At 43.7% G+C, this 25,140-nt stretch overlaps 1 protein-coding gene across 1 annotated transcript; it reads right to left on the reverse strand.

Moving 5' to 3' along the window:
* Window positions 1–1,767: 1,767 nt before the first annotated feature.
* On the reverse strand, window positions 1,768–24,666 carry LOC113017244 (toll-like receptor 13). Its single transcript, XM_026160401.1, has 5 exons — window positions 24,625–24,666; window positions 3,251–5,790; window positions 2,253–2,370; window positions 1,913–2,171; window positions 1,768–1,793 (listed from the first exon to the last, which is right to left on the reverse strand). Exons 2-4 carry the CDS (start codon window positions 5,718–5,720, stop codon window positions 1,958–1,960), a joined length of 2,802 nt encoding a protein of 933 aa, XP_026016186.1. The 5' UTR covers window positions 5,721–5,790; window positions 24,625–24,666; the 3' UTR covers window positions 1,768–1,793; window positions 1,913–1,957.
* Window positions 24,667–25,140: the final 474 nt, after the last annotated feature.

Consider the following 25,140-nt stretch of genomic DNA (forward strand, 5'->3'; position numbering starts at 1 on the left):
GAATAGTTTACAAATATTTATAGTGGGATGTCTGCCTTTAATAAAACCTGTCAGGTAAGGATGGATAAGGGCTGGAATTACTTTTTCTAAATGGGATGCAAGAACATGGCTTATAATTTTAATGTCTGTATTTACCAGAGAAAGTGGCCTAATTTGGCTGATTGGGATTTTTCTCTGGTTTTAACAAAAGGTTAATTATTGCAGTATTCATGGTTGGAGGACTTCTAGACATAATCATAAATTCTTTAACCATTCTTATGAATAGCGAGGACAGGGTTGGCCAGAAATGTTCGTAGAACTCAGCAGGGACGCCATCTGGGCTAGATGCCTTGTTACAGAGTATTTGATTAAGAATAGTTCTTCTAGAGCTATAGTTTATCCAACATCGTACCTTGATCTTGTGTTAAAATAGACAGATCTATAGCACTCAGAAATTTGTGAATGTCTTCCATATTTGGGTCATGGTCAGAAGTGTATAGATGCATGTAAAACGTCCTAACAACATTATTTATATCTGGAAGATAATGAAAAGGTTTCCCTGCTGAGTCTTTGATAACTACATGTTTTTTGTCTTTATTTTGACTAAATAGCTTTACTAGATATTTATCTGATTTATTTATTATTGTATTCAGATTTCTCATGTGTCAACCGCTGTATAAGAAACTGTGATTTTGTGTTTAACAACACATTTAAATCAAGTCTGTGTTTTCTTAAATCACACACTAGCTTTTCAAAAGTGTTGCTGTGCAATTTCTTTTCAACATTTTAATTTTTTCTTCCAAATTGTGTCTTTTTCCTTTTTATAGGATGAGTATGAGATAATCCTGCCCCTTAAAACAGCTATGCCAGTTTCCTATAATAAAGTTAATAAATATTGGGAGAATCATTTATATCCAAAAAGGATGTCCATTCTCTTTAAAATATTATTTAAGTCCTACTTTTTTAGCAAAGATGTGTTCAAGCACCATCAGGTGGTCGATTTTTGTTGCCATTTTTTATTGAGTTTCAAAGAGACAGGTTTATGATCGCTTAGTGCCCTTGAGTGGAATTGTGTTTCTGATGTATTTGGATGACGGGAATTACTAGCTGGGGGAAAAATATATTCTCGATGATGAATGATGGACTTGGAAAAGTAAGTGAATTCTTGATCATCAGGGTGGTTTAAACTCCAACTGTCACAAAGGCCATAATCTTCCATGTATGGTTTAAAAATGACAGTCGATTGATATGTTCTATTATTAGGACTTATTGATTAGTAGTTAAATATAACAATATAAAAAATATGTACAACCCTAACCACATTTTTATATTTATATTTGCACCTCTAAACACAACTATGCTTGTTTTTTACATAAACTGTATATGAAAGATGGATGGAGCCACCACAGCATTATCCACCAGCTGGAGAAGTCCCATTATGAAGCCTCAAGTTGAGCATGTCTGCAATCTTCATTTTGGTATTTTGAATGTAAGGGGGTGAATCTGACATGGATACCAAAGGATATCCTGGGCCATCTGACCTCAGGAAATCACATGATAGGGTGGGGCTAGGTTTCACAATGAGCTCACCCAAAACCTTGGCTGATTGTGACCTACACCCATTTTCACACCTTGGCTTGTGTGATTAGGTAGAGGATCATTAGAGGGTCCATTGTCCCTCTCGGAGGGACACTCCCACAGGGCTTAAATCTGTGACTCTCCACCATTTGACCCTAGAACTTAAGAAGCTTCTCAGATGAGAGGTGAAACATCTTCAAGCAACTTGAAGTCCAGACGCTTTCTTTCCCAAGCTCCTTCGAATACAAAAGGATAAGAAGAGCAACTTGTCAGTCTCACTGTAAAGCATACCCTGATTTATTCTCATTTGCAATAATTATATCTGCTTTATACAAACAAACAATGATTTTTCCACCTCAGGTAAACTTCAGTGGATGACTATGGGCTGTCCAGTGTGGAGTCACGTGTGCTCAGTGGGGTTTTCTTCTCTCTCGAGAGCTTGTCGTATTTTCTGCCAGAAGATTCCAGTGTGTTGACCAGCCTGTGGCCAGCTCAAGTAAGAGCTCCTCTTCACCAGACTCCTTATTTGGTAGTACGGAGACAGCTGGTTGGCTGGTATGTCCTCCAGAAACACCATGATCAGCACATCCTTGTGCTCATCGAACAGACGGTAGCTAAAGAGATCACACGCAGATTAATCAGTGTAGAAGCTGGCGATGTCATTACATGTAAGGACAAAGAGTTGGTAACCATACCTGGCCATCTGGATTTCTTTGGAGCACCACTCACTCTGCAGGTAATTTGGGCTGATCACACAGATAGTCTTTCTGCTCCTATAGATGGCATCTGTAATGTTTTCTACAATGGGCTTACCTGTAAAAACAGAAATCTGAGACGTTAAACAAAAATCTCACACATCAAACATGTCAGCATTTTTCTAGTTTTAACATTTACTACTTAAAACAGCACTGGTGAATAACATAAAATGTATGTCTGTGAAGGTTCTCAGTCATCCAGGTCATTGTAGTCTATTGTTTCCAAGCTCCTTAGACAACATAAAATGTAGCCTTTTCTATGAGTTAAAACATTTCAAAGGTATTCTCACTTTTGAGAAGAGCAGGATCTACAGTAGTGTCTAAATTCCAGTCACAGCCTTTGGTGGGACTTTTTGTGTAATGGACAAGCAAAGCACAATTCAATAAGCTTCTGGGGTAATAACTGGTGCTGACTCAGACTTTAATTTTAATATTTTCTGTAATTCAATATTTTCTGGAATTCAGATGTTTTTGTACGTCTATATTCTTTTATGTGAAACCCATTTCATGATTTCAGGAAAAAACTGGACCAATCTTAACTGTATATTTTCCAGAGTAAATCTTTCATTTTCCTACATGTAGGATGCTTTGAAAGTTGAGCAGCACATCTAAAGTCTACTTTTAGAGGTTTAAAGATCAATTTGTAGCTCTTGTCCAGATAGTCAGTCTTAAAATATCTAGATCTAGCACTCAAACTTCGTTTTGTGGGTCACATGGGATTGGTATTCTTGTTTGACTTCATATCAGCCATTTATATTTGTGTAAAGATATTGTATTAAAATTTTGAACAAAACAAAACAAAAAACAGTTGTGTAAACCCCGATCTTTGTCAGTACAAGTTTAAGGAAAGCTGAGGCAGTTTGTGTGGTAGCTTCATTAAATATAGATCTAAAAATAGAAAAATAGAAAAAAAAGAGGCTAATGATAATCATATATACCTGGTTCAAAGTCTCTGTGGTGCAGACAGAGTTTCCAGCCCTGTTGACCCTCCAGCTCTGGAAGCAACTCTCCACAGACCCAAGCTTCATCATGAACATTGTAGGAGACAAAGGCATCGTAGCTGTGAGGAATACCTTTCTTCCTCCTCTTATTATCATAGAGAAAGGCCAGGAAGAGGTAATAGGCATAGGTGAGGTGTGACCTCAGGAAGTGATAGATGAAGGATGCAAGGAGAGTAAGCATAACTAGACTAGAGCTAAAGAGGAAGCAGAGCAATGCAGCATCTATCCGACAGGAGTCAAAACCAAAGTCAAGGAATTTTTTTCCCCGTTGGCTGACAGGAAATGAGCAAGTGTACTGATGTGCATTAACAACCTGTGTCTGTTTGCTGCCTTGAATCCACTGGATAAGACCGTAATTAGAACATTCACATGTTAAAAGGTTAGCAGATAGATCCAGATATGTCAAACCTGGAAGGGATTGGATAACTGTTTCACTGATTACAAACAATTCATTGTCACTGACGTTTAGCCACCTGAGTGCCGACAGTTTGGCCTCTGCTAGAAAATCCAAAGACCTGAGTTTATTGTTGGAGAGGTCGAGTGTTATCAGGTTTGGAATTGGCAAGAACACGTCAGATGTTAAAACTGAAAGCTCGCTGTAAGATATCCTCAGATGTTTCAGTTGCGGTGTGTATTTAAATGTGTCTGGGTACAAAGATCCCATGAAATATGCCTCTGTTATTAAGTACTCTAAAGAAGTCAAACCACTGAGAACATCTTTTGAAATATCGTAATATCCTCTATGAACCTTGATATGAAGCTTCTTCAATCTTTGTAAATTTGAGAAAGGCCTATCCCTTTGTTCAGAGCTGTTATGTGACTGGCTTTGAACAACATTTAAGATCAGAGTGCTTAAGTTTGACAGTCCACTGAAATGGTCGTAAAAATAATTATCACCTAACAAATAAAGAATCTGGAGGTTATCAAGTCCTTCGAACCCTCCTTCATCAACACTGTCACACTTGTCTAAGTCTATACACAAGTATTGAAGGGAAGACAGACTATGAAAATCTCCATGAATGAAATTCATGATATCAATATTTCTCAAATTTAAAAACTCCAATGTCTGTAATTTATCTTTGAATGTATCTATAAATGACATAATCTTGTTGTTTTCAAGATTTAAGCTTTTCAAATTGTTTAAATTTTGAAAAACACAGTCAAAGATATAGGATATTTGATTGTGGCTCAGATCGAGTATTGTTAGGCTTTTTAAATTCCAGAAGTAAGGACAGTAAAGTTCACTGATGACATTGTCACTAAGGTCATAGACTTCCAATGTGGTGAGTCCTTGGACGGCCACTGGCAGTTCGGACAGTTCATTATTTTGTAATATCAGGCTTCTGAGCTGTGTCATTGACGGGAGTGCATTATCAGCCATGCTTTTTATATTGTTAAATGATAAGTTGAGCTCAACAAGGTTAGAGCAAGACTGCAGCATGTGCTCTTTTATGGTGTGAATTTCACTATTTCTCACATCAACTGTTCTTAGAGAAGGAATTTGGCAGGCAACATCAATGAGACCATCATCTATCCACTTTTGTATGTTATCCATCTGAAACTCTTGAAGAGAGTAAGCAGTCTGCAGAATCGCTCTGTACACATCAAAGCTAAGAGAAGTTTCACTCATGTGCAGTCTCGTTAGGCTCCTCAAAAAGGTCTTGTTTGACACTTCCCACTCGATGTCCTTGGACCAGCCTCGCAAGTCCAGAGACTGCAGATGAGGAAAAATGTCTCTTGTAATGCTGAACTTTTTCACTGAATCCAAACTTAGAGTGAGTAGGTTTGAGGTATTTACATGGAGGTCATCGGACTGAAACAAAGTAAAGTTGTTGTGAGTAATAATCAAATGTTGTAAAGTTGGAAGTTTAACAATATAATCAATATCTGAAATTTGATGCAGGTAATTATTGCTCAAATCTACTAAACGTAAGATGACCAGAGGCTGAAAGACCACAGGGGAGATAAATGAGATAATGTTGTTGTCCAGAGACAGTGTCTCTAACTTGGAAAGACCCTGAAACATGTTTTTTGTCAGTGCTGTGAGTAAATTTTCACCCAAGTCGAGAACTTTTAACTCTACCAAGTCTGCAAAAGTTCCATCATCAATTTGTAAAATCCAATTATTTTTAACATATAGAGCTTCAAGCTTAGATAAACCTCTTAAATCCACCTTGGAAATATTTGAAATGCCATTTAAGCTGAGATTGAGCGATACTGCATTACCAGGAATGTCATCTGGAATAGCAGTGAGGTGACGCTTTGCACATGTAACTGATATATTCTTTGAATTTTCAGAATACAGGATTGTGCAGTCTTTTAGAGAAAAAGCAAGTGAATGTTCACAATGAAACAAAAAAGACAAAAGTGAGATAAGCAGCAGAAGGACTCTTTCTGTAGCTAGCATGTTGATCTCAGTGGTGGTTTTCACTTTCTTTAGGGAGATGGAGGTGGGAGCATACTGTTGGTCAATACACCTGAAGCAGACCAGAGAAGAAAGAAAATATAAGGTAGGTTTTGATCACATCACAGTGTCCACAATTTGGCATGAAATAATGTGACATCTGGTGCAGTCAGTGGTGAAAACTGGTGATAGTCTGAGAGTTTATCTACCTATCCATGGGTCAGTGGCTCAATCCAGTACATATATCAAAATTGGGACCTGCAGGCCAGAGCCCACTCTTTACATATTTCAAAGAGACATGCATATCACTTAAGATTCTCCATATATTTTGTCCTGCACAGTTTTACTTAGATTAGATTAGATTAGATTAGATTAGATTAGATAGAATAGATTAGATAGAACTTTATTAATCCCTCGGGTGGGTTCCTCTGGGAAATTCGATTTCCAAAAAAGCACAGCACCGACAGAAGTTACAGTTACAGAATATTATATATATATATATATATATATATATATATATATATATATACACATACACACACACACACACATATATATAAATACAGAGACAATATAAATAAAATATACGAAGGGGATAAATAGAATAAATAGGAATAAAAATAAAAATACAAGTGAATTGCACATCTCAAGTATTGAGTCTATTGCACCGTTGACTATTTACAAAAGTATTGCACAAAAGGTATTGCGCAGTGAGGTGAAGAGGCACTACAGCTTAGTTGTTCCCTCCTTTGTCCTCCTGTTTCCCCTCCCTCTCCCCTCCAGAGAGGAGTTAAACAGTCTGATGGCGTGTGGGACAAAGGAGTTTTTAAGTCTGTTAGTTCTTGTCTTTGGGAGAAGCAACCTGTCACTGAACAGACTCTTCTGGTTGTTAATGGCCGTGTGCAGAGGATGCCCAGCATTGTTCATAATGTCCAGCAGTTTCTTTAATGTCCTTTTCTCTGCCACTGTCACCAGAGTGTCCAGCTTCATGCCGACCACAGAGCTAGCCCTCCTGATCAGTTTCTCCAGCCTGGATGAGTCCTTCTTTGCTGTGCTGCTCCCCCAGCACACCACAGCATAGAAAAGTACTCCAGCAACCACCGACTGGTAAAACATCCTCAGGAGCTTCCTGCAGATGTTAAAAGACCTCAGCCTCCTGAGGAAGTACAGTCGGCTTTGGGCTTTTTTATACAGGTGCTCTGTGTTGCATGACCAGTCCAGTTTATTGTCCACCCACAGCCCGAGGTACTTGTACTTGTTGACCACCTCCACCTCCTCCCCCTCTATCTGAACCGGTAGTGGACCTTCTCTGGACCTCCCGAAGTCCACAACCAGTTCCTTAGTCTTTGAGGTGTTGAGTTGCAGGTGGTTTGTGTGACTCCATGCGACAAAGTTCCTCACCAGACTTCTGTACTCCTCTTCCTGATCATCCCAGATACACCCCATGATGGCTGTGTCGTCTGCAAACTTCTGAATATGGCATAATTCAGAGTTGTAGCAGAAGTCAGAGGTGTACAGGGTGAAGAGAAGAGGGGACAGCACAGTTCCCTGTGGTGCTCCTGTGCTGCTGACCACTGTGTCAGACGTGATGTCCTTCAGCCTGACGTACTGTGGTCTGTCGGTGAGGTAGTCGGAGATTCAAGCCACCAGGCAGGGTCCACCTCCATCCTGTTCAGTTTTTCTTGAAGCATACAGGGCCGGATGGTATTAAAGGCACTGGAAAAGTCAAGAAACAGGATCCTGACCGTGCCTTTTCCCCCATCCAGGTGTGAGTGGGCTCTGTGTAGGAGGTACAGGATGGCATCCTCCACTCCGACACCCGCCTTGTATGCAAACTGTAGTGGGTCCTGGGCATGTTGTACCTGTGGTCGGAGGAGGTTGAGGAAGAGCCGCTCTAGAGTCTTCATAAGATGTGACGTCAGTGCCACCGGTCGGAAGTCATTCAGCTCATTGGGCCGGTTCTTTTTGGGGACCGGGACGATGCAGGACGTCTTCCATAGGGTGGGCACTCTCCCCAGTCGCAGACTGAGGTTGAAGACTCGTTGTAGCGGCTCCCCAAGTTCAGCAGCACACGCCTTTAGCATCCTAGGACACACCTTGTGGTTAACAAGATAGATAACACAGAATGAAGTTTAAAGGAAAGGCAGGCAGCTGAACTACAGATGGGCAACTGAGTTGTCTTGTCCCAGCAAATCACTGTTTTCTATGAAAAACCCATATAGGAACCCCAAAGGTCAAACCTGGTGTTGAGCACTTGTGGACACCCCCAAGTGGGATAAGTATAGGTTTGTCCTGCCCACAAAGTCCCACAGTTCACCCACATCTAGCCACAATAGGTAGTTGCTTCCCTATTATTTATAATAATAGCTGAATAATAATAGCTACCGACTGTGCCAAGATTGCTCTCATTGTTCAGTTATTGATGGGTAGGGCTTTGAAGTGGGCTCAAGCTGTTTTAAGCACCAATCCTAATGCTTCCTACCCAGATTATAAGTTTAGGTGTGTTTTTGACAAGTGCTCCAGCCCGGAGATGGCTGCCCATCGTATGTTCTCTCTGAGAACATACGATGGGCAGAAGGAGTATGGCTGATTTCTCCATGGAGTTCTGGACCCTGGTAGAGGAGACGGGCTGGAAAGAGAAGGTGCTTAGAGGAGCTTTCCTGAACGGCCTCAATGAAAGGATAACACGTGAGTTGGCAATTGGATTAGTGTTTAGTAAGAGTCGAGCACAGTCACTCCCACCCCACTGTCCCATGACTGCGGTATTGATCTACTCCCTGGCGCATCTCTGCCCACCAGCCGTTTGTACAGTGTTTCTAAGCCTGAGCGCAAGGCCATAGAGCGTTACATCACAGATTCCCTTGCATCGAGCATTATTCGGCTGTCCACGTCACCCCTCAGGACAGGATTCTTCTTTGTTGAGAAGAATCCTGCCATGAGGATTAAGTCCTTCGGGACTTCATCTCACCTCTCCCAAACAGCAGTTCCTGTGGTCATCAGCAGCGCAGCAGGCCTTTGACCTTCTGAAACGCCTGTTTTCCTCTGCACCTGTTCTATTTCAGGCAGACCTTAATCAAGCATTCGCAGTTGAGGTGGATGCCTCGGACTCTGGTGTGGGGGCGGTCCTCTCGCAGCGATTTGAAGGTAAATTGCATCCACGTGCCTTCTTCTCACGTTGTCTGTCTCAGGCCGAGTGGAACTGTGATGTGAGGGATCGAGAGCTGCTTGCCATCAAACTTAATTTTAGAGGACTGGCATCACTGGTTGGAGGGGAGCGAGCACCCAGTTCTTGTTTGGACGGATTACAAGAACCTTGCCTATCTTCAAGCGGCTAAACGCCTCAATGCCAGACAAGTCAGGTGGGCCTTATTTTTTTTCCTGTTTCAGCCTTGTGATTACTTACAGGCCAGGCTCACGCAACACTGAACCCGACGTCCTCTCATGTCAATTCTCACTGGTGGAGGATGCAGAGGAAAAGGACAAACCCATTCTTCCTGCTTCCTGTATCATCGGGACAGTCACCTGGGAGATCGAGAGGCTAGTCATAAATGCCCTGCAGCAGGATCCAGACCCTGGGTCAGGGCAGGCAGTACGTCCCTGTGGTTGTTCGGGGCAAGGTGATCCACTAGGCACATACGGCAAAGTTCTCCTGCCATCTGGATCGGAATCTCACACTTAGATTCCTCCAACGTCTATATTGGTGGCCTTCCCTTGCCAAGGACGTCCGGGAATATGCGACGGCCTTGGCCAATTTGTGCTCAAAACAAGGCACCAAGCTCTCAGCTGTTGGGCCACCTGCGACCACTCCCATGGCTCATGGTTGCACATTGCCGTGGATATTGTCACTGGACTGCCGCCGTCAGCAGGTAATACCACCATACTCACCATCATAGTGGTTTTCACCCACAGTCTAACGGCCAACCTGAAAGGGCTAACCAGTACCTGGAAGCCATGTTGCGGTGCGTTGCCTCTTCCAACCAGTTCTCCTAGAGTGAGCATTTGGCCTGGGTGGAGTATGCCCACAACGCTAGCACCTCGACGGCCACAGGGGAGTCTCCCTTTGAGGCATCGATGGGATAACAAGCCCCACTCCTTTCCATCACGGAGGGTGAGTTTGCAGTCCCATCAGTGCAACATCACACGCGTCATTGCCGGCAAGCATGGCGGGCTACTAGGACAACATTGTTTAGGACAGCAAAGTAGAACAAGAGACTGCCGGGCCATCATCGTGTTCTGACTCCTGTTTACGAAGTTGGCCAACAGGTATGGCTCTCCTCTAAACACATACCACTGAGGACGGAGTCTAAGAAGCTGGCTCCTAGATTCATCGGTCCTTTTCCTGTGCAAGAGGTCCTCAATCCTGTGACTGTGCATTTGACCCTCCCTCGAAATATACGTTTCATGTGTCTCAGGTGAAACCAGCCAGTACTGTTAGTACTGTTAGTACTGTTGAGATCATGTATTGTTTCTGATGCCCTTTTGGATACCACTACCTAAAGATTATGCACTGAACTGTTGTTTTTTTTGCACTGTAAATAAATTCATCGCAAAGGAGATCTGCGTTCAAGTCTGCTCTCTGTACTGAGAGTCTGTACTGAAATCTGCACTCCTTGACACCTCTTCCATGTTTTTCCTTGTTTCATAAGCTTCACCAGACACAGTTTAGGCTCAGTCTGCTGGTAGTGTCTGACAAAAGTGAATATATGTTATATCATTTTGACTCATGATCAAACTGGACTGGAAGTGAAACTTTACTGCCTTGTCAAGAAAAATACACTGGCCACTTCATTGGGTACACTTGGCTAGTTCCGTGAGCAGGTTTCAGACCCAAACGCATCACAAAGATGAGTTCTAAAACGTTATTGCTAAACTCCTCTCAAAACACAAAAAACATTGGTCAGTAGTAAGTAATGATGTTACGTCTGACACTGGAAGCCCCCAGGCCTGTGTCGAGCAATGGAGGCATATCTGAATGAAGCCCAGTGGATACCTGTATCGTTCTTCACAACCAAAGAGAAACGAGGCCTCATTTCTCTGAAACGACATCACTGTCTCATTGTGTGACTGGAGTTGCTGAAAAGATGCAGGGATTTGATTTATGCGTGAACTGTATCTGATGTGATTTTCCAGATCATCACAAGCTTGCAAGGAGAACATAATGGAGCCACCAAAAAGGTGAAATATATCAGGAGTTGGGCAGTATTTTGATATGATATCTCCCAATAATAATACATGTCTTCTCAAATCAATTAGAGAGGAGGGCCAGTTCGCCCCTCTACGAATCACTACCTGGGATCCCAGGGATCCCAGGTGCGATGTTGTCCGGGGGTTTTTGCCCCCTGGTAGGGTCCCCCATGGCAAATTGGTCCTGAGTGAGGGACCAGACAAAGAGCGATTCAGAAGACCCTTATGAGGAAAACATCGAGGGACAGTTTACCCTGCCCGGGATAGGATTACCAGGGCCCCGACCTGGAACCAAGCCTGGGGAGGGTGCCCGAGGGCGAGGGTCTGGTGGCCGAGCCTTAGTCCATGGGGCCCGGCCGGGCACAGCCCAAAAAGGGGACATGGGCCCATCCTCCCTCAGGCCCACCACCAGCAGGAGGTGCCGTAAGGGTCTGGTGCATTGTGTGCCGGGCGGCGGATCCCTGGCTACCAAGACTGGCCATTGGGACATAGAATGTCACCTCTCTGGTGGGGAAGGAGCCTGAGTTAGTGCGTGAGGTTGAGAGGTACCGGCTAGATATAGTCGGACTCACCTCTACGCCTGGCTTGGGCTCTGGAATCAGTCTCCTGTCTCTGTCTGGAGTTGCCCCTGGTGAGAGGCGGGATTCTGGGGTGGGTATTCTAATATCCCCTTAGCTTACTGCCTGTACGTTGGGGTTCTTCCCGGTTGACGGGAGGGTTTGTTCCCTGCGCCTTAGGGTTGGGGATCAGGTCCTGACTGTCATCTGTGCTTATGCGCAGAGTGGCAGTTCAGAGTACCCAGCCTTCTTAGAGTCCCTGGGTGGGGTGCTGGAAGGTGCTCCACCTGGAGACTCTGTTGTCCTACTGGGAGACTTCAATGCTCACGTGGGTAACGACAGCGAGACCTGTAGGGGCGTGACTGGGAGGAATGGCCTCCCTGATCTGACCCGAGCGGTGTTTTGTTATTGGACTTCTGTGCAAATCACATTCTGGCCATAACAAACACCTTGTTCAAACATAAGAGTGTCCATAAGTGCACGTGGCACCAGGACGCTCTAGGCCGCAGGTCGATTTTGTAATCGTATCACCAGACCTGTGACCATATGTTCTGGACACTCGGGTAAAGAGAGGGGCTGAGCTGTCAACTGATCACCACCTGTTGGTGAGTTGGACCAGGTGGTGGGGAAGACACTGGAAAGACCCGGTGCACTTAAACGTGTAGTGAGAGTGTGCTGGGAACGCCTAGCAGAGGCCCCAGTCTGTGAGATCTGCAACACACACCTCCAGCAGAACTTCAACAACATTGAACAGACATTGAGTCCGAATGGACCATGTTCAGCATCTGAAATTGCCGAAGCTGCTCCATTGAGCTGCGGCCGCAAGGTGGTTGGTGCCTGTCGTGGTGGTAATCCCCGAACCAAATGGTGGACACCAGAGATGAAGGGAATCCACCAAGCTGAAGAAGGAGTCCTATCGAGCTTGGTTAGCCTGTGGGACTTCGGAGGCAGCTGACGGGTACCGACAGGGCCAAGCGGAATGCAGCTCGGGCAGTGGCTGAAGCAAAAACTCGGGTGTGGGAGGAGTTCGGAGAGGCCATGGAAAAAGACTTTCGGACTGCCTCGAAGAGATTCTGGCAATTTAGGCATCTCAGGAGGGGAAAGCGGTGCTCTACCTCCACTGTGTATAGTGCTGGTGGAGCGCTGCTTACTTCGACTGAGAAAACTGTCAGGCGGTGGAAGGAATACTTTGAGGACCTCCTTAATCCCACTGACACATCTTAAGAGGAGGAAGCAGAGTCTGGGGATGAGGGGGATGACCCGCCAATTTTCGGGGGTGAGGTCACTGAGGCAGTCAAACAACTCCTTTGTGGCAAAGCCCCTGGTGTGGATGAGGTCCGCTCCAAGTTCCTAAAGGCTCTGGACATTGTAGGGCTGTCCTGGCTGACAAGCCTCTACAATGTTGCGTGGAGATCAGGGGCAGTACCCTTGGACTGGCAGACCGGGGTGGTTGTCCCCATTTTTAAGATAGGGGACCGGAGGGTGTGTTCCAACTACACGGGGGATCACACTCCTCAGCCTCCCTGGAAAAGTCTATACCAGGTTGCTGGAAAGGAGAGTTCGTCTGCTAGTTGAACCTCAGATACAGGAGGAACAATGCGGTTTTCATCCTGGTCGCGCAACACTGGACCAGCTCTTTATCCTCTCAAGGATACTTAAGGGTGCATGGGGGTTTCGATCCCTATACAACCGTTGCAAGAGCTTGGTTTGCATTGCCGGAAATAAGTCAGACTCGTTCCTAGTGGGTGATGGGCTCCGCCAGGGCTGCCCTTAGTCACTGACTCTGTTCATAATTTTTATGGACAGGATTTCTAGGCGCAGCCAAGTGGCAGAGGGCTTTCACTTGGGGGGCCTCAGAATCTTATCTCTGCTTTTCACGGATGATGTAGTTCTGTTGGCTTCATCAGGTGATGGCCTCTGGCTTGGCTCGCACCGGAAGGGTTCGCAGCCAAGTGTGAAGAAACGGGAATGAGAATCAGCACCTCCATATCTGAGGCCATGGTTCTCAGGGTGGAGTGCCCACTCCGGGTCGGGGACAAGGTTCTTCCCCAAGTGGAGGAGTTCTAGTATCTTGGGGTCTTGTTCACGAATCATGAGAGAAGGGAGCCAGAGATTGACAGACGGATTGGTGCTGCGGCCGCAGTGATGCGTCGTGGTGAAGAGAGAGCTGGGCATAAAAGTGAAGCACTCAGGGGCTTCGCTTTTACAGGATCTACGTAGGTATGTAGATCCCTACGTCCCTACCCTCACCTATGGCCACGAGCTGTGGGTATTGACCGAAAGAATGAGATCATGGATACAAGCGGCGGAAATGAGTTTCCTCCGAAGGGTGGCCGGCTTCTCCCTTAGAGATAGGGTGAGATGTTCAGCCATCCGGGAGGGGCTCGGAGGAGAGCCACTGCTCCTCCACATCAAAAGGAGTCAGATGAACTGGTTCAGGCATCTGACAAGCATGCCTCCTGGGCGAAGTGTTCCGGACATGTCCCACCGGGAGGAGGCCCCGGGGCAGACCCAGGACACACTGGAGAGGTTATGTCTCTCAGCTGGCCAGGGAACGCCTTGGTGTTTCCCCGGACAAGCTAGAGGAGGTGGCTTGGGAGAGGGAGGTCAGGGCTTCTCTGCTAAGGCTGCTGCCCCTGCGACCCGGCCACGGATAAAGTGGAAGAAGCTGGATGGATGGATGTATGGATGGATAGATGGGTCAGTTAGAGGTGTGTGTGCATGTATGTATTTAATAGAGGATCTCAAAACAGGGAGTATGAGAAACACAGAAACAGAGATCGAGGGCCCTGTCTCAAAAAGCATAGTTGCGTTCTCGTATACTCGTGATACTTCATCAGTTCGAGACCAAGTACTGTTCCAATTCAAAGTAAGCATCAAGCCGAGAACGCGAAAAATTCCCGGATGTGTTCGTGCGCCACCTGTTTTACTGAGCATGCATAGGTGGTGACTTGTGTGTATCCCAGTCGTCCCAGAATGCATGTTGTCCAAAACTCAAATGCGGCAATGCTGGTGGAAGGCAGCTAAAATCTTTTAAATATTACTCTTTCTGGTTCACAAATAAACCTTTAAGTTATTTTCAGGTGAGAATCTAGCTGTGTAAGCTTCAAATATCTGCTCAATTTATCAAGATATCACATATCTCCAAACGTGCTCTGGTGTTTTCGGAGATGTCTGTTACCCACCAGCTCGATAGCAGACTGGGAGGTCAACGATTACTAGAGCACAGCAAGAGCAGCGGATACCCGGCACATCGTTTTTGATATAATATATACATATGATAACTGACACCTAGATAACAAGACTAAGGCCAGACAATACAAACACTGAGCATAGCAACATGATAACTATAAGAACCAAAGCCTGGAACCCAAACTTAACTTTAATATCAACAACAATACAAATACGCCACTATAACATAAGGATAACAAGCAAGCAAGCAATTTATTTATGCAGCACTTTCAAAACAACTCTCAGCTGAAAACAAAGTGCTGTACACATGACACAACAAATAACAATAGTGAAATAGTATATGTAAAAAAAAAAAGCCAATTTAATTAGACTAAGACCATATAAAAAGTCCGGGTCAGACTGTGTCATAAGCCAGGGAGTAAAAATGAGTTTTAAGACGGGCTTTGAGATGGACAATGATGGAGCCTCTCTTGTGTGCTGAGGCAAATTGTTCCAGAAGTTTGGAGCAACCATAGAGAAGGCCCTGTTCCCCCTGAGCTTCCTCTTAAACCTGAGTACCTCCAGGAGCAGCTTGTCAGCCGACCTGAGAGACCTAAGAGATGAATAAGCACGAAGAAGCTCAGAGAGATAAGGTGGAGCAAGACCATTTAAACATTTAAAAACAAACATTAAAAATTTAAAAATATACTCTAAAATGAACAGGCAGCCAATGAGACTCTAGCTATAGGCTCTGCACATGCGCAGCTCAGAAATAAATGAGCTCCAGCCTGAGCAAGACGCTAACTTCGGTGTCCTCTCTATTAATCCACAGGTACTGACAAACAAACTTTTATGTTACCGAACTGGTTCTAAATGTATGGAAGCCCGTTTCCGCCACTAAAAAAAAAAAAAGCTAGTATCCATAACTCGAAATTTCGAGTTATTTTCTCGAAATTTCGAGTTATTATCTCGAAATTTCGAGTTATTATCTCAAAATTTCGAGTTATTATCTCGAAATTTCAAGAAATATAACTCGAAATTTTGAGTTACTTTTCTCAAAATTTCGAGTTAGCTCTGCCAATCAAAAATATACGTGAATGAGGTCGCTTTCTTGTTACCCGGAAGCATATGGCGCAGGACCGCGCACTCAAAAACGGATCCCAACAAATTAAAGTATGTTTGCTGATAGTAACACCATGTGATTCAGCTAATAACACAGGGATTTCATCATTTGTGAAGCCAGGCTGAAAACACTCAGCAATCTGTGCATTCACGACTGGATGTAATACCGGTAGCTTAGCTGTAGCATTTGTAGCTGAGGGCTTCAGCTTCCGGGTAACATGGAAATGACGTCATTCACGTAGATTACTGATTGGCAGCGCTAACTCGAAATTTCGAGTTGCTTTTCTCAAAATTTTGAGTTAATATGTCGAAATTTCGAGATAATAACTCGAAATTTCGAGAAAATAACTCGAAATTTTGAGTTATGGATCCTTTTTTTTTTTTTTTTAGTGGCGGAAACGGGCTTCCATATAAATGTCATGTAAGTTGAGTAACAACTGTTCGGCTATATTTTGAGATGATAGTGATGATGTTGTTTTGTGATATTTTGTTGTAATGAGTATTAGTGTATCATCGGCATAATGCTATAATGCTACGTAGCACTATAAGTATATGCTATGACAGTGGCAACCTGCGACTTCCGAAAATGTGTTGTAGTGTTTGTTTTTGTGTTAGCCAAGCAGTACTGAGTACATTTATTAAGGGGAAAGCTTTTTGTTGGTGAAACAACGTTTGCAGTCGTCTGCCGCCATGTTGTGTTGCGTTCAGGGGACGTCATGTTCAAAAGTAATAGCGTATATGGCTATGGCGCGAATGTGGGGAAAGGCTGTGTGAATGTGAGATGGGTTATTTTGGTATTTTGTTATGCTTTAGCTGCGAGTGTTTTGTTTAAGTTGTGAGTATGTAAAGTCATTTTGAATTAGTTTGTATTTATTTTGCTTTTGAGAGAATGCTTTTTGTAACTTTATGTTTATGAACTCTGTTATTTTATGGGAAGAATGCATGGTCTAGTATGATTTGTATTGTGTATATGCAGAAATAAATGAGCTCCGGCCTGAGCAAGACGCTAACTTCGGTGTCCTCTCTATTAATCCACAGTTTGCTCATATTTGGCTATGCAGTGCTCTCTAGCCTGTGTGCCGCTTGCTGCCGGTCCAGATTCCCCTAGGTCTGGTGCCGGTAACACTGGCAGTAGTTAAAGCTTTACTTAAAAAGCCATCTCTAGACCCAGCAGTCTTAGCTAATTATAGGCCAATCTCCAACCTTCCTTTCATATCAAAAATCCTTGAAAGAGTAGTTGTCAAACAGCTAACAGATCATCTGCAGAGGAATGGCTTATTTGAAGAGTTTCAGTCAGGTTTCAGAGCTCATCAGAGCGCATAAACAGCTTTAGTGAAGGTTACAAATGATCTTCTTATGGCCTCTGACAGTGGACTCACCTCTGTGCTTGTCCTGCTAGACCGTGCAGCGTAGTTATTATAGGTACTGCACTGCAGTAGTTTGCATCATATCTATCTAATAGACTCCAATTTGTTCATGTAAATGGAGAGTCCTCTTCACACACTGAGGTTAATTATGGAGTTCCACTGGGTTCAGTGCTAGGACCAATTCTGTCTACATTATACATGCTTCCCTTAGGCAGTATCATTAGAAGACATGGTATACATTTTCACTGCTATGCAGATGACACCCAACTCTATCTTTCCATGAAGCCAGATAACACACACCAATTATTTAAACTGCAGGAATGTCTTGAAGACATAAAGACCTGGATGGCCTCTAACTTTCTGCTTCTTAAGGTTATTCTATTTGGTTATTCAACTCGGCCCTGAAAATCTTAGAAATATGGTATCTAAACAAATTCTTACTCTGGATGGCCTTACCTTGGCCTCCAGGAACGCTGTGAGGAACCATGGAGTCATTTTTGACCAGGATATGTCCTTCAATGCACATATTAAACAAATATGTAAGACTGCGTTCTTCCATTTGCGCAACATCTCTAAAATTAGAAAAATCCTGTCCTGTGATGCTGAAAAACTAGTTCATGCATTTATTACTTCCAGGCTGAACTAGTGTAATTCATTATTATCAGGATGTCCTAAAAACCCTGAAAAGCCTCCAGTTAATCCAAAATGCTGCAGCAAGAGTACTGACAGGGATTAGAAAGAGAGAGCATATTTCTCCTGTTTTGGCTTCCCTTCACTGGCTTCCTGTTAAATCCAGAATTGAATTCAAAATCCTGCTCCTCACAGTAAAGGTCATAATCAGGCCCCATCTTATCTTAATGACCTTGTAGTAGGGCTACACGATTTTGCATAAAATGAGAATCATGAACTTTTGGCTTAGAATTGAGATCACGATTCTCTCACGATTTTCTTTTCCAGTATAAATATTTATTGCACTTATTAACTGCACATCAACTTCGTAACAGTTGAGACTGAACATAAAAACAATAAACAAACATAAAAACAACAAATGTCTCACGTTTTGTTGTTGCCGCAAAATGTTGTACTACTTGAAATTCCGTCTCCACCGTTGCTCGACGCTGCGTGTATAGAGCAGGTAGTGCAACAATAGAAAAATAGTTGCGGGACGGCACTGTGTAGCGTTTGTCTAGGGTGTTGATCATTTTCCTAAATCCCTCATTTTGCACAGTGTTGATGGGAGCCATATCTTTGGTCAGGTGATAAGTGATAGCCTCCGTAATTTCTTTGTGCCTGCGGGAGTTCGACGGGTATAGGGAAGCGCTGTATAAGGTTCCCGTTATTGATGTTTGGGTGGTTGACCGGGACGGATTTTCTCCTGTCACTTTCTCGTCATCCCTGACGTGCTCTCCGTTGTTTTTTCCCTGCTAATTTTAGCATCATACGGCACAGCTTCTGTATCACGTGGTATAAGGCTCCGCCCTTGTCATTTGTTGAGCAGGAAGAGCGAGCGCTTGTTTTCATGCAGAGTACGTCCTGGATCAAAATGTGGTACAATCGTCGTCGTCTTTTTTTTCTTTCTTTTTTAAATCGTTGTCATTTGGAAATGAGATCGAACATAAGTATGAATCGAGATCGCGATTTTTTAATGATTAATCGTGCAGCCCTATTCATAAGTAGAGTTGCCAACGGAATCGCCCCGCATTGAGAGAAAATATTACGCGTTTCGCATTGAGGTGAAAAGGAACAGTTTGTCCCGTACTTCAGATAGAATGGAAAAGACACAAAGCTGGAGTTATTCTGTGTTTACGCTGCACAGCTGCCTCTTCTTCTCTCATTCTCTCCCCCCTCCCTCTCCTGTTTCTTCTTCAATCATGAAACTGATCAATGATCAGCTGATCGGCTTTTCTCTCTTGCTTGTTTATCGCCCACTTTGCGCCAGAAAGAGGAAACCGGCGGATGTCGCGCTAGACAACAGCAGCACGTTTAAGCTTGATCAGCTGTTGTTAGAATGTATTTAATATTAATTTCTAGTATCAGCTGATGTTTGCTGGAGCCACAGCTACAAAAGCTGCTGGTCATGATATGGTTTGGTTATCTGGTGAGAGGGAAACATGAAGATGAAACCAGGAGATGTCCTTACTGGATCATCAGAGCTGAACAGGTGATGGAGAAACAGGTTTACCTTTTAGGTGACATGAATGAGTTGAAGGGAAGTTATGAACTGTTTCTGAGAGACAAATAACACCAGGATCCTTTTTATGTAGCTGACAGCTGGTAACTGTGCAGGGGCGGATCTAGCAAAGTGTTGCCACGGGGGCCAGGTAGGGCATTAACAGGGAAAGGGGGGCACAAAGAAATACTTTCTTATTCTCTTTTAAATGTCTAGCTTTTATTAAATAATTATCTGAAGCTTACAACCAAAGTTTTTATCTGACGTAAAATGTATAGAAATCATACCATATAACAAAGAAGCAGCTGGAATCCACAACTGTGCGTGTTCATGGAGCTGCATTTTCACCTGCTGGACATCACTACCTGACAACTTTAACTGTCTTCAGAACATTGCAGAGGCCTTATTGACAGTATTTGGCTCTACATATCTGTGTGAGTAGATTTTCTCTCACATGAGTGTCCTCAGGTAGCCGTCTGAATGCTGGACACTTGTGTCTATGAGTGGGAGACCAGAGATCAGAGTGTATTAACAAACATGCCATATTGGCCCAGTTTATTTTTCTTATCATTGTTGTGAGGAGACCATAAATAGCATTTGCATTTTCTGTTGTACAGTTCATTTGCTGTTATGGAGTACTTGTTATGGATAAAAAGTGTCTTTTTTTGTTTCAAAATAGCTGATAACTATTCGCTGATAGCTGCCAACATTTGCGAACAAATATAATTCTATAAAGTTGTTCTATATAGTGTGTAACCATTAATATAGAGCGTTATTAAATTTATTGCTAATGCAATCATATGGCACACTGACTTCTGAGGAAATTTTAAATGGCACTCCTCATCAGAAAGGTTGCCTACCCCTGTATTATTGTATGATCTAGTGCAGCGGTCTCCAACCTTTTTTGCGCCACGGACCGGTTTATGCCCGACAATATTTTCACGGACCGGCCTTTAAGGTGTCGCGGATAAATACAACAAAATAAAACTAGTACCGGTACCGAAAACATTTTTATTCATAACACACGTGAAAAGACCCAGGAAAACCGAGTTAACGATAAAAACGATAACAAAATAACGCTGAAAACCGATAAAAACCCTGAAAACCATACATTTCACACCTGAGCCTCAACTCTCGCGCCCGGTACCAAACGACTCACGGACTGGTACCGGTCCGAGGCCCAGGGGTTGGGGACCGCTGATCTAGTGTACAATATAAAGCCACCTTGAGGCGACTATTGTGATTTGGTGCTATATAAATAAAATTTAATTTAATTTAATTAATAAATGCTACATTATAGTATATGTACATGTCATTGCATAGGGTTAGATTTACATTTATGGATATCCATATGTGATGGCATACTCTTAAATAATGATGGACATACCCAAGTTAGTTTCACTTTAATATACAGAACCAAAACCATAAACCAAACAATTTTCATTAAAAGTCCCCATCACTAAACTCTCTTCTTCACATTAGTGAATTAGCAGAGCTAGGCAAGCAGATAGAGCCATTTTAAGTTCGTCACACCTTTAACTCCAGTACCTACATGGATAACTTATAACAGTAGTCATCCTACCTGCATCTGCATTGCGATCGTTGGCAATTAAAATCGACGAGCTCTCAGCACTGGTACGGAGTCAGAGGGAATACCGAGAGTGTAGCCTGATTTCACCGAATCATGGCTGCACCAGGACATTCCCGACAAGAATGCTTCCGTGGAAGGCTTCCACACTGTTTGAGCGGACAGGGACAGCATCGCTAGCGGTGAGCGGAAAGGAGGTGGGCTTGGTGTTTTAGTTAACAACCGGTGGTGTAACCCTGCCAACATAACAATCAAAGAAAAGATTTGTTGCCCGGACATTTAACTGTGTGCTGTTGGACTCAGGCCGTATTATTTACCCAGGGAATTCTCTCACGTCATCTTGGTGGCTGTTTATGTTCCTCCCTCTGCTAACCCCACAGCTGCATGTGACACTATCCACTCTACCATAGCTCGGTTACAGACTCAGCACCCGAGTGCCTTTATTGTGATCTCGGGTGACTTCAACCATGTATCACTGGACAATACACTACCAACATTCAAACAATATGTGGACTGTCCCACCAGGGGAGAGAAAATTTTAGACTTACTGTATGCTAACGTCAAGGATGCATACAGCTCCTCCTCCCTCCCCCCACTTGGTAGGTCAGATCATAACCTGATTCACCTCACCCCCCGCTATGTGCCAATTGTGAGGAGGGAACCTGTGACCACCAGGACTGTTAGGAGGTGGTCAGAGGAGGCAATAGCGGAACTACAGGGCTGTTTCGAGGTGACCGACTGGGAAACACTCTGTGAGCCTCACGCCGAGGACATCAATGGGCTTACTGAGTGTATCACAGACTACATAACTTTCTGCACCGACTCCATTGTTCCAGCTCAGACTGTTCATTGTTACCCCAAATAACAAGCCGTGGGTGACTAAGGACATCAAAGCCCTCCTCAACAACAAGAAGAGGGCTTTCAGAGGGGGCAACAAAGAGGAGGTGAGGAAGATCCAGGTGTTACTAAAGGACAAGATCAGAGAGGCTAAGGACAATTACAGGAGGAAGCTGGAGTGGAAACTCCAGCAGAACAGCATGAGAGAGGTGTGGAGGGGCATGAAGACCATCACTGGATTCAGGCCAACCAACAGCAGGGGAGCTGAGGGAGGTGAGAATAGAGCCGACGAGTTGAATCTGTTTTTCAATAGATTCGACACCACAGTGTCTGCTCCCACCCCCACAACCTCACCTGTAGTCAGCCTGGAATCCAGAGCCACACCACTGTGCCAGCCTCTCTCTTCACATGTTGCCTCCTGTGAGATTCCTGACACCCCTCCCCCACCCATCACCTTCACTCAATACCAGGTTGAGATGCAAATGAGGAGACTTCACTCAGGCAAGTCTGCTGGACCAGACGGAGTGAGTCCCCTCGTCCTCAAGACCTGTGCCCCCCAGCTGTGTGGAGTCTTTCATAAACTGTTTATGCTGAGTCTGAGTCTGCAGAGGGTCCCGGTGATGTGGAAGACATCATGCCTCGTCCATGTACCAAAGACGCCTCGTCCCAGTGGCCCCCAGGATTACAGGCCCGTGGCATTGACCTCCCACATCATGAAGACCCTGGAAAGGCTCATCCTGGACCAGCTGCGACCCATAGTAAGACCACATCTGAATCCCCTTCAGTTCGCTTATCAGCCTCGTCTCGGAACTGAGGACGCCATCATCTACCTGCTCAGTCGTGTCTACACCCATCTGGACCAGCCGGCGAGCACTGTGAGGGTCATGTTTTTTGACTTTTCTAGTGCTTTCAACACCATCAGGCCGACCCTCCTGGGTGATAAGTTAGCAGTGATGCAGGTGGATACTTCTCTGGTGTCCTGGATTGTTGATTACCTGACAGGAAGACCACAATATGTACGTCTCCCACAGTGTGTGTCTGACAAGGTGATCAGCAACGCAGGGGCACCACAGGGGACTGTCCTCTCCCCCTTCCTCTTCACCCTCTACACCACAGACTTCAGCCACTGCACGGAGACCTGCCATCTTCAGAAGTTTTCTGATGACTCTGCGGTGGTTGGATGCATCAGCAGGGATGATGAGACAGAGTACCGGGCTGTGGTCGACTCCTTTGTCACGTGGTGTGAGCAGAATCATCTGCAGCTCAACGTGGCAAAGACCAAGGAACTGATCGTGGACTTCAGGAAGACCAGGAAACACTTGACCCCTGTTTCAATCCAGGGGGTCAGTGTTGACATTGTGGAGGACTATAAATACCTCGAAGTATACACTGACAATAAACTGGACTGGGCTAAAAACACCACAGCACTTTACAGGAAGGGCCAGAGTCGTCTCTATTTTTTGAGGCGACTGAGGTCCTTCAACATCTGCCAGAAAATGCTGAGGATTTTCTATGAGTCTGTTGTGGCCAGTGAGATCCTCTATGCTGTTGCATGCTGGGGGAGCAGGCTGAGGGTCGCAGATGCCAACAGACTCAATAAACTGATCCGTAAGGCCAGCAATGTTGTGGGGATGGAGCTGGACTCCCTCAAGGTGGTGTCGGAGAGGCGGATGCTGTCCAAGATAAAGACAATGTTGGATAACACCTCCCACCCACTCCATGACATGCTGGTCAGTCACAGGAGCACGTTCAGTGAGAGACTGAGATTACCGAAAAGCACCACTGAACGACACAGGAAATCATTCCTGCCTGTGGCCATCTCCCTGTACAACGCATCCACTTAACACACTGGTTACTGCTATAACTACGCATGTTTCTTGTTCAGCTATTTATTTATGAGTGACTTATGTATGTATGTATATATATATATATATATGTATATATTGTACTATTCTTAGTTAGTGTATTGTCTGTCTTGTCTTAATGTTGGTTTATAATGGAGCACTGTAACAAAAAATAATTTCCCCCAGGGATCAATAAAGTATTCTGATTCTGATCTGTTGTGTAAACCTTCTCTTCTTTGTATTACGGGTAAATAGATGAGGGAAGGGATACTTTAAGGATTTCATCAACCACACTGACATGCTTCTAAAGAATAAGCAGAGTCCAGGGATGAATTTAAGACTTGCCTATCACTGTGTCTGTGCTGCGGTGCTGGAAAGGAGAATCGGGTTAACGGGAGATTCAGGACCACTAAATGTGGTTTTTGCCCTCATTGTTAAACACAACCAGGCACCGGTAGCCTAGAGCAGTTACTGATTAAGTTAAAAATAATATCTTGCTTGATTTAACACTGCTTAACATCTACTTTCGAGTCACTTCTCAGCCCTAGAGTTATTTCATGCTATGGATTCTCAGAAAATGTGTCAGGTAGAGTACATGAAAGTAAATACCCAAACTCTGAAAAATACAAAAATGCACTACAATATCCACAAACTATAGATAACACAGTACAAACCTGCACACTGCTTAATCTGTCCTTTCTGTCCTTTGTGTCATGTGACGTGTAAGTGAACCAACATAGCAGCTTATACTTAAATTAACTCGACTTGAGGGTAATTTTCAATATTTCTTACAAAACTATGATCAGAAATGCAGTAATTCAGTAATAAAATATAAGCATAACTATTTTAGACTTAAAGTAGATCTTACAAGGACATTCAGTATTTAAAATAGGTAATTATTCAATTACTGTAGATTTTTATGTGCCTTCAGTTCTCTAATAAAAAGTCTAGTTTAAATTGTTTTACAAAGCAAATGTTATTTGCATAAAATCTGACCATCGATTTTTATATACAAATAATATATGTGGTCAATGGTTTTTCCATTAATCAAGATAAAAGAAACTTACCTATTCCAAAGATTGTTCTTTCCTTCACCAGCTTCACTACAGAAGAAAAAACCCCAGAGGCAAATCATACAAGAAAGAGGAAGTTGGATCGTTTCCTCTCACAGACGCCACTACTTCTCCAGTCTGTCTAAACAAGCCCAAGTGTGACTGGTCCATGAAGCAAAACAGTCTAATGAAAAAACATTGCTTTCTGCAGCTTGAACCGATGTCTTCTTTGTTCCTTATATTTGAGATGAGCCGCGAACAATGTCCAATTTCATTTATTGAAAAAAAATTTCTTTTAAATTTTTTTTATTTGATTTAAACAATTTAGGATTTGCCAAGTCCAAAAATGTTTTGGTCTGTAGTAAATAACAATAATTCACTTGCAAGCAGTGACAGCATGCCTTCCTGCCCTCACATCTCACAGTGAATATCATTGGGCCTGCGTGCACAAATTGGTTGCTTGCTTCCTGTTTCTAATTTGTGGTCTTTAAGAACGGTCACTAATAATAGTTCATGTTTCTGTATATCCTG

The sequence above is a fragment of the Astatotilapia calliptera genome, unplaced genomic scaffold (genome assembly GCF_900246225.1).
Source record: "Astatotilapia calliptera unplaced genomic scaffold, fAstCal1.2 U_scaffold_1, whole genome shotgun sequence".
NCBI lineage: Eukaryota > Metazoa > Chordata > Actinopteri > Cichliformes > Cichlidae > Astatotilapia > Astatotilapia calliptera.